Below are 13500 nucleotides of genomic sequence, written 5' to 3' on the forward strand. Positions count from 1 at the left end.
TGTGAAAATTGTGTTTAGAACAGACTGTGCATTGTTCCAAGTCCAGAGATGAGGATCTACACAGTGCTGCTGGGCTGTATTAAGATTGATTGACAATTAGCTAGTGATAACTTCATAAGTTAATTTGTGTTTAATATTGACTGTCCAATGTTCCAAGTCCAGAGATGAGGATCTACACAGTGCTGCTGGGCTGTATTAAGATTGATTGACAATTAGATAGCGATAACTTCATAAGTTAATTTGTGTTTAATATTGACTGTCCAATGTTCCAAGTCCAGAGATGAGGATTTACACAGTGCTGGGCTGTATTAAGATTGATTGACCATAAGTTAACTTGTGTTTAGTACAGACCGTTCAATGTTCCAAGTCCAGAGATGAGGATTTACACAGTGTTGGGCTGTAACTTTCTAATATTTTTGAATGGAAAGAGATGAATGAGAGTGCACTTAACCTCATAAGATTAATTCCTTTTTGTCTGTTTAATAGAGTTTATTGCACTTTGTAGAAAAATTCATATTGTTTTGTTCCTGTATGTTCAGGAACAGTCTATTTTGATGTAAAGAAATTTGGAAACTATGGAAAATTTTCAAGCATTGAAAGTAACGATGACCAAGAGACTAGAAACGTTGAAAAACGGAACTCTCAGGACTTCACTTTGTGGAAAGCTTACAAAGCTGGTGAACCTTGGTGGAGCAGTCCTTGGGGCAAAGGAAGACCAGGATGGCATATTGAATGTTCGGCAATGGCTAGGTGTTTCAGTGGTTTGAATTTTGTGATGCTTAACGTAATATTTATATTCATATTTGAATCAAATGACAGTTTCATTAAATTTTTTTCAAAGAATATGTTCCATTAAACTTTGTTATATTTAAAAAAAGTCATAAGTATTTATAAAAAGTTGTTTAATGTTTTGTGTTTCATGAGTGATATTTAGCCTTTGACTCATTTGCTGAAACTTACTTTAAAGATCTTTGATTTTGAAATAAGAGATTATCTTGAAGGATATCATATGTTGATATTATTGAAAACAGTTTTGTTCTACATTCTCAACAGTAGTATTTTTGTCATTGTCCCCTTGTGTATCTATGGCAATGTGAGGACTAGTGTTTGTATGACTGTCTCTTTGTTTAGCTGGAGCAGTTTATAGCATGGTGTTTGTGTTATTGTTTCTTTGTGGAGCTGTCTCAGTTTAAGTAATAGTTCTGTGAGCATTATTTGTGCAGCTGTAGAATTTGTATTATTGTCCCTTTTTTCTAGCTTTAGCAGTTTGACAAATAATATTTGTGAGTTGCTTATTTAGCTCTAGCAGTTTAGAGAATGGTGTTTGTGTCATATTTTTGTGAAGCTATAGCAATTTAGAGAGTAGTATTTGTGTTATATTTTTGTAAAGCTGTTGCAGTTTAGAGAATGGTATTTGTGTTATATTTTTGTGAAGCTGTAGCAATTTAGAGAGTGGTGTTTGTGTTATATTTTTGTGAAGCTGTAGCAATTTAGAGAGTAGTATTTGTGTTATATTTTTGTGAAGCTGTTGCAGTTTAGAGAGTAGTATTTGTGTTATATTTTTGTGAAGCTGTTGCAGTTTAGAGAGTAGTATTTGTGTTATATTTTTGTGAAGCTGTAGCAATTTAGAGAGTAGTATTTGTGTTATATTTTTGTGAAGCTGTAGCAGTTTAGAGAGGGGTGTTTGTGTCATATTTTTTGTGAAGCTGTAGTAGTTTAAAGAGGGGTATTTGTGTCATATTTTTGTGAAGCTGTAGCACTTTAAAGAGGGGTGTTTGTGTTATATTTTTGTGAAGCTGTAGCTATATAGAGTAACTTGTGTTAATATTCTGTAAGTGTAACAAATAGAAATCCTCACGAGAAATCCTATTGTATTGTGTGATATTATACTACATTGAAAAGTTTTTGGAACTGTCTTTCAAACAACTTCAGGAGTCATTATCAGGCTTAACAAACAACATAACTTTAAAAGCATTATTCCTTTAAACTTTTATAATTACAATTGAGTGACTCATTAGGGAGTCAAAAGCCAGCTGCAGTAAAATAACATGCATATAGGAATAATGTGAAAATACATTTTAAGAATGTCAATTCTAGTTTAAGAAATAATATTTGTGTGAGTATTGTTTGTGTAACTTACTATGAATACCAACAGTCACATATTTGGAAGTAACCTGGATGTCCATTCAGGTGGAAAGGATTTAGTCTTTCCCCACCACGAGAATGAGGAAGCCCAATCTGAGGCATTTCATGATACATGTCTTTGGGCCAATTATTGGTTACATACAGGTAATTGTTTTATTAAAATTTGACATTGACAGTAATGATTGTGTTATATTTTGAGAGAAACCTTTGCATCTATCAGTGTAACTCAAGATCAGACTTCAGTTTGAGTTGGCTATGCAATTATAGAGAAAGCATTCTATATATATGTATATAACTCTTTCAAAGATGTAAACATTAGAACTATTCTTGTTGGAAAAGATGTGTGATATGATTATACTTCTGAACTTGTTTGAGCCTAATAAATACTTATACATGTTTCCAGTTGTGCCTTTTTTTCTAAAACTATCATGTATAATGAATTTTTCCTTTTCGGTCACATTCATTGGAATAAAAAATGTCAACAGTACACTTATGTTGGTTGAAGGTAATCTTAAAGGATGAAAATTTCTTGATATCGGAGAAGTTGTTTGTGTATTTATAATATTCACCCCTGGCTGGCTCAACAGTGAGTCTGCAGGATTCTCAGTACTGAGTTTTGATACTCATGGTGGACAGAACACTGGTAATCCATTGGGTAACCTTTTGCTTAACAACAAACTAACCGTACTGACGTTAAAATATTCAAGATTTTTACTTTTAACTTTAAAATTTTTAATATTTACTTCTAATCCTGAGGTGAGTGTAAGATTTCTGCACATCAATAAAAAGTAGAACTGACTAAGAAGAATCTCATTCAGAACTAAAAAAAGTAGGTTGTAAATTAAAGTCTGTATAAGCAAAGTAATGGCTAAAGGTGCTTAATATTATAAAACAGTGTACTAGAAAATGAAAGTATAATGAATAGAAAGGTTTGGATCATATGTTGGGTACTCCTGCCATTAAGGACATTTTTGGCTGTAATTCCAGTAATACCTGATGAGGTTTATCCAATTTAAGAAATTTGTGTTTCATAGTCCTAAGTCTGTATACCAAGTTTTGACATTATTGAAAGTTAACTTTTTTTTGTACAATTGCCTTTATCTAGGGTTTCTTACAGTATACAGAACAATAGAAACTCCACTGAATTGTGTGAGTGTACATGGTTTGTTGGCACTGTAAAAGTTTTCATTCAGGCAAGTCCTATATATATAATACTTCTGATTTTAGTGTAAGTTAACAATTCAGTTACTCTGTTGTTTAGGTCATCTTTACCTAAAAGATGGTGTAAAAATGTCTAAGTCACTGAAAAATACTGTCAGCGTGAAGGAATTTTTGGAAGACAATACAGCAAATGAGTTTAGGATTTGTTGTCTGATACTTCCTTATAGTCATGGTAGGTTGATTTATGTTCCAAAGTGTTTTAACTAAAAGTAAAAAATCTTTGAACAGAGAGCTTATGTGTCCGAGTTCACCTGTTCTATATTATCTTAAATATAAATGAAGTTTGAAAGATTAATGTCTTCTTTTCAATGCATACTAAGTTCATTACAGGCTGATACTGTAAAAACATAAAGTAATAAGATATTAGTATGTTGTTGACTTGTTATTGTTATGTTTACTAGAAAGATGTACTGCTTGAAAGATGTGTTAAGTTTTTCAAAACTGTTTTGAATTTATCAGAGCAATATTTTTTTTTAATATGCATACACTGTTATTGACTTCATTTTTATTATTATAGTAATTCTATGAATATGTATATTAGTTTTAATATGCCAAATTTCTGAATATATTTTTTGTTGTTTTCAAAAAGCCAAGCAAACAGTATCTATTGTTTTATTATAGGGCAAATGGAAAACTTGTATTGTTTTATTATATGGAAAGTGAGAAACTTGTATTGTTTTATTATACGGCAAATGGGAAACTTGTATTGTTTTATTATATGGCAAATGGGAAAGTTGTATTGTTTTATTATATGGCAAATGGGAAAGTTGTATTGTTTTATTATATGGCAAATGGGAAAGTTGTATTGTTTTATTATATGGCAAATGGGAAACTTGTATTGTTTTATTATACGGCAAATGGGAAACTTGTATTGTTTTATTATACGGCAAATGGGAAATTTGTATTGTTTTATTATATGGCAAATGGGAAACTTGTATTGTTTTATTATACGGCAAATGGGAAACTTGTATTGTTTTATTATACGGCAAATGGGAAATTTGTATTGTTTTATTATATGGCAAATGGGAAACTTGTATTGTTTTATTATATGGAAAGTGAGAAATTTGTATTGTTTTATTATATGGCAAATGGGAAACTTGTATTGTTTTATTATACAGCAAATGGGAAATTTGTATTGTTTTATTATATGGCAAATGGGAAACTTGTATTGTTTTATTATATGGAAAGTGAGAAATTTGTATTGTTTTATTATATGGAAAGTGAGAAATTTGTAATTTTTTGTTACGTGACAAGTGAGGGATTTGTACTTTTTTATTATGTGACAAGTGAGGGATTTGTTCTTTTTTTATTATGTGACAAGTGAGGGATTTGTCTTTTTTTTATTATGTGACAAGTGAGGGATTTGTACTTTTTTTTGTATGTGGCAAGTGAGGGATTTGTACTTTTTATTATGTGGCACGTGAGAGATTTACATTGTTGTGATTGTGCACAAATTTTTTACTAACAAGAGATTATTGGTTATATATTTCTGGCAAGAAACTTAGGCTTTTGTAAAGCATTAAGCTTTTTTATCTTTGCACGTTAAGTTGTGTTAATTTTTCATGCCTTGATTTTTATAAGTCAGCTTTGTGTGTATGTTTGATTAATTCCTAGACATTGCATACACTGATAATCTTCTGGAAGAAGCCAAAGCTACAAATAAGAAGTTAATGTCATTCACAGCAGATGCAGAAGCTTATCTAGATGGACATTTAAGTGCTGGTCCTTTTAACGAACCATTGTTATTAAAATGGTAATTTTTCAGTGTTTTCATTATTACTCAGGTATCAATACTTTTAACAGTATTTTCACTCTGTTTAGGTTTTGTGTTATAAAATGTCATATGTTAATATTGTAATACTTGTCTCAATAGACTTGAGCACCACCAAGGCACTTTTGTTAAGAGTTTTGGCATGCATTAACACTTTTTTTTTGTGGTTTCTATTATGTATCAGATAAAAAAGATTGATTGTTTAATGTTTAACATAGAAAATATTGAACAGAGAAATGATTCTTCTACTCTTTGGAAAACAAGTTTTGACTTGAATCCTTTAAATGACTTGTAAGGTGAAATTTTTCAAGTATACATTTTCTCTTTAGTCTTTCAGAAACGAGAAAAGAAGTGAAAGAAGCTTTAGAAGATGACTTTAACACTACTAAAGTTCTAAATTCCATTTTGAACTTAGTAAGTGAAACAAACAAAGACTTGCAGAAAGTTCCAAAAAGCCCAGTTCCTTGTAGTGCAGGAGCTGTTGGAGCATGTTTATCGTATGTTACCAAGACATTGAAGATTTTCGGGGTAGAATATCCAAGTAAGAAGGCAAGTGTCAGCTTTTTATGCTACTATATTGTAGCATGTTTATCATATGTTACCATGATGTTGAACATGTTTGTTTAGTTGTTTTGTAGTAGAATATTGTAGCATGTTTATCATTTGTTATCAAAACATTGAACAAGTTTATATAGTTGTTTTTATGGTAGTATAATGGAGCATGTTTATCATATGTTACCATGATGTTGAACATGTTTTTATGATAGTATAATGAAGCACATTTACCATATGTTACCAAGATATGGAACATGTTTGTTTATGATAGCATATTGTAACATGTCTATCATATGTTACCATGACATTGAACGTGTTTGTACAAGTTTTTTATGATAGCATATTGTAGCATGTTTATCATATGTTACCAAGACATTGAAAATGTTGTATAGTTGTTTTATGATAACATATTGTAGCATGTTTATCACATTTTACCAAGACACTGAATATGTTTGTATTGTTGTTTTTACTAATATTGGTTGATTATCTTTACAATTGGGCATTACAAGTTCACAGGCACCATCTTTGCAAATATTTCATTAAATAGTCATGATCTTTGTGGAGAGAAGATTACCATCTACCATAAGGTAAAGTCACACAATACTGGAGGAAATGATTGAAATTATTTAGGGAAGAAAAAGTCTTAGGAGTCAAAAGAGTCATTACAAGTTAGGCTATGTACTTTTTTAAAGAATACGAAGTAAGTAGCTCTTTTGTTACATTATAGTTTTGACATACATACATACTTACATATGTATGTGTGTATATAAATAAATCAATAGCTCTAATGCTATTATATACATTGTCAGTAGGTTATTAAGTCAGCACTATTAATCAATAAGGAACATAATATAATATTGCAACTAAAAATCAAAATTAATTTCCATTACCAGTCCTCGTTGTCATCATTAGGTCATAACGGATGATGTCTATAGCCATAACACCCAAACTCATTGGGGATATTACAGACAAGGTACAGATGCTGATGTCAAACTAGCCAGCAACTATGAAGAATAAGTTAAGGGTTATAAGTTGAGTGCTTGAACCCACAACGTCTCAACTCCTACTGCCTTTCGCTGTCTGCAGCCACATGTGGGAAGGCAGTTACTCATAATATTTATATGTAACCTTAACTAAAGCTCCCAACCTCCACCCTTTTATTTATAATTACAAAATGTAAAACAGAACTAAAATCTCTTACCTTAATAGTTCTTAAGGCATATTCTCATCTCTTTGAATAGATTCTATTAGTTATAACTTACAATTTGTATATGCAATTTCAAAATTGCATAAAACTTATGTTTAATTTACAAATGATCTAAATGCAGCTACTAAATCTGTTTCTGTTGTACTCAATAACATTTTAGATGTCTTGTTTGAAAAAATAAAGTTACTGTTATCAACTGATTCGGACAACTATTTTTGAATCATTAAAAACCATATTCTGGTTTTGAAATGTTTAACTGACTTAATATTTTAGTCAACTTTGTTACTACTTATAAGTGTATTACTTTATATACTAAAATAGGTCTGAAAGATTTAATCAGGGTCTTTAATGATCTACGTGATAAATCTGCAGATACAGAAATATTTATTCCAAAATTTAAATTTACAAAACATCTTAGTAAAATATATTTAATTTTGTATTTATAATAATTATATTACTTTTAATGGATAAGTACATAAGCAAACAGTGGGTATTCTGATGGGTGCTAATTTCCTTTCAAACATGACCAACTTGTATCTGTTCTTCTATGAAAATTCATTTTTGAAACAGGTATCAAACTCTAATTCATATATTTATACATCTCATTACATGGTTGATTTAATCTTCGTTAACAACTTGAATTTTGATCCAAACCTAATATATCCAAAAATAACTTATAATAGAACGAAGTAATAGTAGTAATAATATTCCTACACATTACTTAGATTTAGACATTAATGTTGTAGAAGGCAGAGTACAGTTGATTATTTTTGATAAAAGAAGGGAAATTTGATTTTCCCATACTTGGTCTACTCACCCCTAACAGTGTGTTCCATCAATATTGTTAGGACTTGTAATCTCTCAATTTAAAACATCTTTAACAATTTAAAACAATAGTAATTTTTCTATGGATAATGTTCAATTATTCATAAACAAATTGAAAAATAATGGTTATAAGGACTGGCACATAAAAAATTCTATACTTTTTTATAATAAATATAAAACTATATTATAAAGTAAACTATTGATTATAGAAACTACCTTGTGAAAACTTAGAGGTTGTTATTTACTCAAGGTTATGATTGGTACATAAGTAACTAACTTTAAAATATTTAGATATTTGTTCACTATACCAGAATGGAAAAACCAACTTCAGGTAGTTGAACTTGTCTCAATTCACCCAGTTGATACTTTAAGAAATTTTCAAAACAAAGGAAAGAGAATGGGGGCTTAAGGACTATTAAAGTAAGGGTTTTTAATTCTGTTTAACATCATTTTGTAATTATTAAAGAAAAGGGTGGAGTTTGGGAGTTTTACTTTGTAATTATTTAGGGTGGTTTATTTCTACCTTAAGGTTACATCTAAATATTAAGGGTAACTGCCTTCCCACAACTAGCTGCAGACAGAATGTATGGCAGTAGGAGTTCAGATGTTGTGGGTTTAAGCACTCAACTCCTAAACCTTAACTTATTCTCCAGTGTTGCTGAGTAATGGAAATTAATTTTGATTTTTAGTTTCAATAATATATATATACAGAGAGTTTAGGCTTAGATTTCAAGTTCAAAGTAGGCCTTAATACTTTTGTTTTTAAAAAACAAGAAACATGTATAAGTAAATGTAGTTAAAATTGTGATTATTGTTTTTAGAAATTAGACTTTAATAATTATTCAACAATTTCAACAAGTTGTGTGTTAAATTATGGAGCTCACAACAAGTGACTTGTTACTGTTAATTATCAGACAATTTTAGGTTGTTTTCTGTTGAATTGTAGAGCTCACAAGGTGTGTTGGTATTAATATTGTCATTTGAATCACATTAAATCTTTTGTTATAGTTTAACTGTTTGTTTATGTTTAGTGTTTTTAAGAATCACTTTACTTATATAGTCAGTTGAAAAGCCAGCTGTACCATTACAGCTTTAATATGAATGTTCATTTGGTGTCTGAAAAAAAATGTTTTTTGATGTTGAAATATTCACTACTTGTTGTATTCATTTCAACAACACAGTTCATTAACAGCTAATAGTTCTGTTAAAATATTCACCAGTCATATAGTTCATTTCAACAACAGAGATCAAGCAGTTCATGAACAGCTGATAGTTACTGTTAAAATATTCATTACTTAGTTCATATCAACGACAAAGATAAGGTTGTTCGTGAATAACATACTTACATGGAAATATATAGTTTTTAGACATCTTTTTTGAACAAAATAATCACTATGTATTTTGTAGTTGGCCATGACTTTAATATAATAAAAGTTTACATTGATTTGTATAATATTTATACTTACTGTTTCTTTTGAAGAACAGTATAGAAATAAAAGATTTTCTAGTAAACTCAGAGTTTGTTCTTGGTAACTTTTGGATACACTTGTAGTTAGATTAACATTTTAATTTTAAATAAGTTCTTATTGCTCCCTATTTTAGCATTGATTTCCAATGAATTCAAATTTGCATTTTTGTTGAATTATTCTGACCTCTTATTTTGTATGTGAATGTCAGAAAAATTACATTAATTTTTTAGGCCTGCATCACCTCTAAAGGACATGATACAGGTACTCTTGTCAGAGTTATGGATTCACTTGTTAAATTTCGGAGTCAAGTGAGGGTGTATGCTTTAACAATGGGACCTAGTGCTCAAGCACAATATCAAATTGATGACCCAAAGCACAAATTGGAGCAGGACAAAGAAGGTAGAATTTAGTTTTGGGTACTGATTATGGTTTGAAATTAAAGTATCACATTTTTCTTAACATGAGTGGTAATGTAAAATAACATTGTAGCTGTTTAATTATTCTTTAGTAGTTAATTTTGTTATTAAACTTATAATTGAATTATCAAGAAAAATTTATTTTGGTAGCTTCTCAGACTACCTCGGAAGGTCTCCCAGTGCCTCCCATACAGCCCCCTTTACATAAAGGGGACATCACCTGGACAACAACATCCAGTCTGGATCCCAAGGAAAGGCAAAAGTTGCAGAAAAAGGAGAGGGAACCTCTTGTAAAGGCATGTGATGTAATACGAGACGAGCTGTACATAGCAGGAATCCAGGTCAAAGTAAGATATTGAGAAATAAAGTTTAGAAAATAAACGTTTTTTGAACATGTTGTTAGTAATTACAGTAGTTTTAGCAATAATGCTTGTTTGAGGAAGAACATGTTTTAAAAGAATTTAATATTGTAAATAAATATTAGATATAATATGTTCATTGAACATTAAATACAATTTTTATGTACAATAGGACAGAGGGAGGGACTCTTCCTGGTCATTGTTGGGCAACAACTCTATACGTGCCAGAAGAACTAACCTTGGAAACTATGATCCATTTGTAAGAAATTATATTCTCATTTCTTTCAAAATGTATGTCATTTAATTATCTGTTCTTAATATATAAAAGTGTTTTGAATATATTATTTTCAAAATTTTGTTCATGACAGACAAGTTAGTCTACTTTTAAGTGCAGTGTATAGAAACATTATGTAAGTAAAAGTGTGGGAACTTCTTGCAAATATTATAATACTTTTAATCTGGTGAACCAACGAGTTGTGACAGTTATCAACAGACAATACATGTAGATAGTTTTTGTTTTACCTGGCGTTACTATCCCAGATTAACCAATGAGTCATGACAGTTATCAACAGAAAGTACATGTAGATAGTTTTGTTTTACCTGTTGTTACTCTATGAGGTGAACCAATCAGTCGTGACAGTTATCAACAGAAAGTACATATAGATAGTTTTGTTTTACGTATTGTTACTCTCCCAAGTGAACCAATGAGTCGTGTGACAGTTATCAACAGAAAGTACATATAGATAGTCTTGTTTTACGTATTGTTACTCTCCCAGGTGAACTAATGAGTCATGACAGTTATCAACAGAAAGTACATATAGATAGTCTTGTTTTACCTGTTGTAACTTTCTGAGGTGAGCCAAGGAGTTGTAACAGTTTTCAACAGACATTACATGTAGATAGTTTTTGTTTTACTTATAAATTGTACTGTTTAATTCTTGCTATACCCTTTTGTATATTAACAGAATGTCTTAATAAAATATTTTCTTCCTTCTTTTTTTCTTAAACTTTAGGAACCTGAATATCAACCAAAACCAAAGAAGTAACACTTCCAGACTTGAACCTAGAGAATGATGGAGAACTTCAGTGGTGATGACTTAGGTTAGACGAGAGATGTAGAGTTTTTATTCTGTGAACTGTAGTGAACGTATGTCTTCTTATGATCGTAATGGCAGTTCTTATGTTTATGGAACAAGATTATAGCAGCACTGTTAGTGAAAGAAAGAATTGCAAGCGTCATTTTAACCAGTGTGTTTTCCTGTGGGTTCTTAGCTTTGTGTGATACAGGAAGTTGAACTAGTGTACCTGAATGTTGAAAGTGGTTATTACTTATTAAAACGTTTCAGAAGATAGCTAATTGGTTTAGATACTGTCATCTTTTATCCAGGGATGAACTCTTTCAAATAATTAAAAATTAGAAACATATAAAAATGGGATTGAAAAAATCATAAAGTGAAATATTTTTAGCTGTTTTTTATTATCAAAATGTGTGGGATACTTACAGTATCTATATTAAAAAAACAAAGCAGTTGAGCTAGTTGTTAACTGGGTTGTGATTTTTGTTTTGGAGAATACAGACTATAACACATATATCTTTGTGATCCAGTAACTGTTATTAAAGATTACACCCATCCTACTGGTACTGCATCAAACTGGTTAACTGGGTTGTGATTTTTGTTTTGGAGAATACAGATTATAACACATACACCTTTGTGATCCAGTAACTGTTATTAAAGATTACACCCATCTACTGGTACTGCATTAAACTGGTTAACTGGGTTGTGATTTTTGTTTTGGAGAATACAGATTATAACACATACACCTTTGTGATCCAGTAATTGCAGCTAAAGATTACACCCATCCTACTGGTACTGCACCAAACTGGACCTTTGATGTTAAATTTAAAGAAACTTCTTTCTGTTGATATCTGCACCTGTATCAGAGTGATATAGATACTGCTGTTTATAACATCTCTTTAATTTGTTGGATGAGCTCATTTGATAGTCTTTTGGAGGTGACGTGTTGTATCCTATGGGGATGACTCGACTGTTCTGAGCATGTCACAACAATTTGCAGCTACTTTCATCATTTAATATAACAGCTTTATTATTAATGATACAATTAACATCAGAATATAGTTTATAATTCAAATCTTCATTTTTGTTGTCATGTAACATAAGAACACTTTCAATGTGCTTCTTTTAGAAAGTATAACTCCAAAATCCCAACACGTACACTGTCTGTCATATTTTACACATAATATTTATACAATTCCAAGGTCCACTGTTATAGTGTGAATTTACTAATGTCTCCATTTACTTAGATATAATTAATTTTTTTCAACCATCTAGCCTTATCTTTCAAGGCTGTTTTCAAAACCACATTATCTTTGTTGACATATTTATTTATAACCAATAGAAATAGCTTATTTTAAATTACCAGCTTCCAACAGCCCTTTAAAAATTGAGGCAATATACGATAACAAGATGTCTTTATTCTGTAACTAGGTGATAAGATAATGTGGCACTTGTTGCATTTAACAATTTTATAAGATAGTTATATATTACTTAGAAGGACAGTTAAATTGAAGTTATTTTGGGCCATTCTATTTTAGTGATGTATGTATTATTTGTTTTACAATGCATATTTCAAAGGTAAATTTTTTTTTTTCTAAAGAGACTAAGAGAAAAAGATTTTAGGCTTAGATAACAATAAGTACATGAATTCAAACCTTCTCGTAATGTTCCCAGGCATCAGAAAACCGAATGTCATATAAGCCAGGTAATAAAACTGTAAGATTAAAAATGAACTATATGAAAATTTAAATTATTGAAAGAAGTAAAAGGTAGGTTTGTTTTATTTTATAATTTTCAAAATGTTACTTCAGTTTCACTGTATGTCGATGATTTAATTAGTGTTAGATAGAGAAAATAAGAAATAAAATACAAACCTTTAACTTAAAAATTTTATATTCATTTAAGAGGTTCTGGAGGTTATGCAAATTAACTATAAGAACTGTAAGATGGAAAGAAATATTCTTATTCTTAGTAATGAAAACCACCTTGCACTCAGACCAGTCAGAGTCTGAGTTAGATTGACTTTGTAAATGTACAGACAATATTTTATTTGAAATATTCCATATCAAATATGATTTTTTCTGTACTTATAATGTATACTTAAAGTAAAAACTTTACCAAAGTCATTGAAGACACACTTAGTTAATTTGTAATAATTGTAAACATTACTATGATAGCTTCACAGGAACAGGGTTTGGTGTCCACCCTTACTGTCCTAATAAAGTTAATTTGTTGGATGAGTTCTCATGATACTCCTTCTGTTGGTGTTTTAACCACTGTTTTATTTAAAATATATCTTTAATTTGTTGGATGAGTTCTCATGATACTCCTTCTGTAGGTGTTTTAACCACTGTTTTATTTAAAATATATCTTTAATTTGTTGGATGAGTTCTCATGATACTCCTTCTGTAGGTGTTTTAACCACTGTTTTATTTAAAATATATCTTTAATTTGTT

General features: G+C 30.3%; 1 protein-coding gene across 4 annotated transcripts in view; it reads left to right on the plus strand.

The window, feature by feature from the left end:
• Nucleotides 1-13494, plus strand: part of LOC106473364 (probable cysteine--tRNA ligase, mitochondrial) — a 25326-nt gene extending 11832 nt beyond the window's left edge. For all 4 annotated transcript variants that reach the window (XM_013934047.2, XM_022401807.1, XM_022401808.1 and 1 more), the window contains exons 6-14: nucleotides 540-750; nucleotides 2156-2289; nucleotides 3407-3538; nucleotides 4981-5119; nucleotides 5467-5686; nucleotides 9424-9592; nucleotides 9760-9956; nucleotides 10141-10227; nucleotides 10982-13494. In XM_013934047.2, coding sequence (XP_013789501.1) covers nucleotides 540-750; nucleotides 2156-2289; nucleotides 3407-3538; nucleotides 4981-5119; nucleotides 5467-5686; nucleotides 9424-9592; nucleotides 9760-9956; nucleotides 10141-10227; nucleotides 10982-11014 — 1322 coding nt within the window. In that variant the 3' untranslated portion in view covers nucleotides 11015-13494. The remainder of the gene's footprint in view (nucleotides 1-539; nucleotides 751-2155; nucleotides 2290-3406; nucleotides 3539-4980; nucleotides 5120-5466; nucleotides 5687-9423; nucleotides 9593-9759; nucleotides 9957-10140; nucleotides 10228-10981) is intronic.
• The last annotated feature ends 6 nt before the right edge of the window (nucleotides 13495-13500 follow it).

The sequence above is a fragment of the Limulus polyphemus genome, unplaced genomic scaffold (genome assembly GCF_000517525.1).
Source record: "Limulus polyphemus unplaced genomic scaffold, Limulus_polyphemus-2.1.2 Scaffold6111, whole genome shotgun sequence".
In the NCBI taxonomy this organism is placed as follows: domain Eukaryota; kingdom Metazoa; phylum Arthropoda; class Merostomata; order Xiphosura; family Limulidae; genus Limulus; species Limulus polyphemus.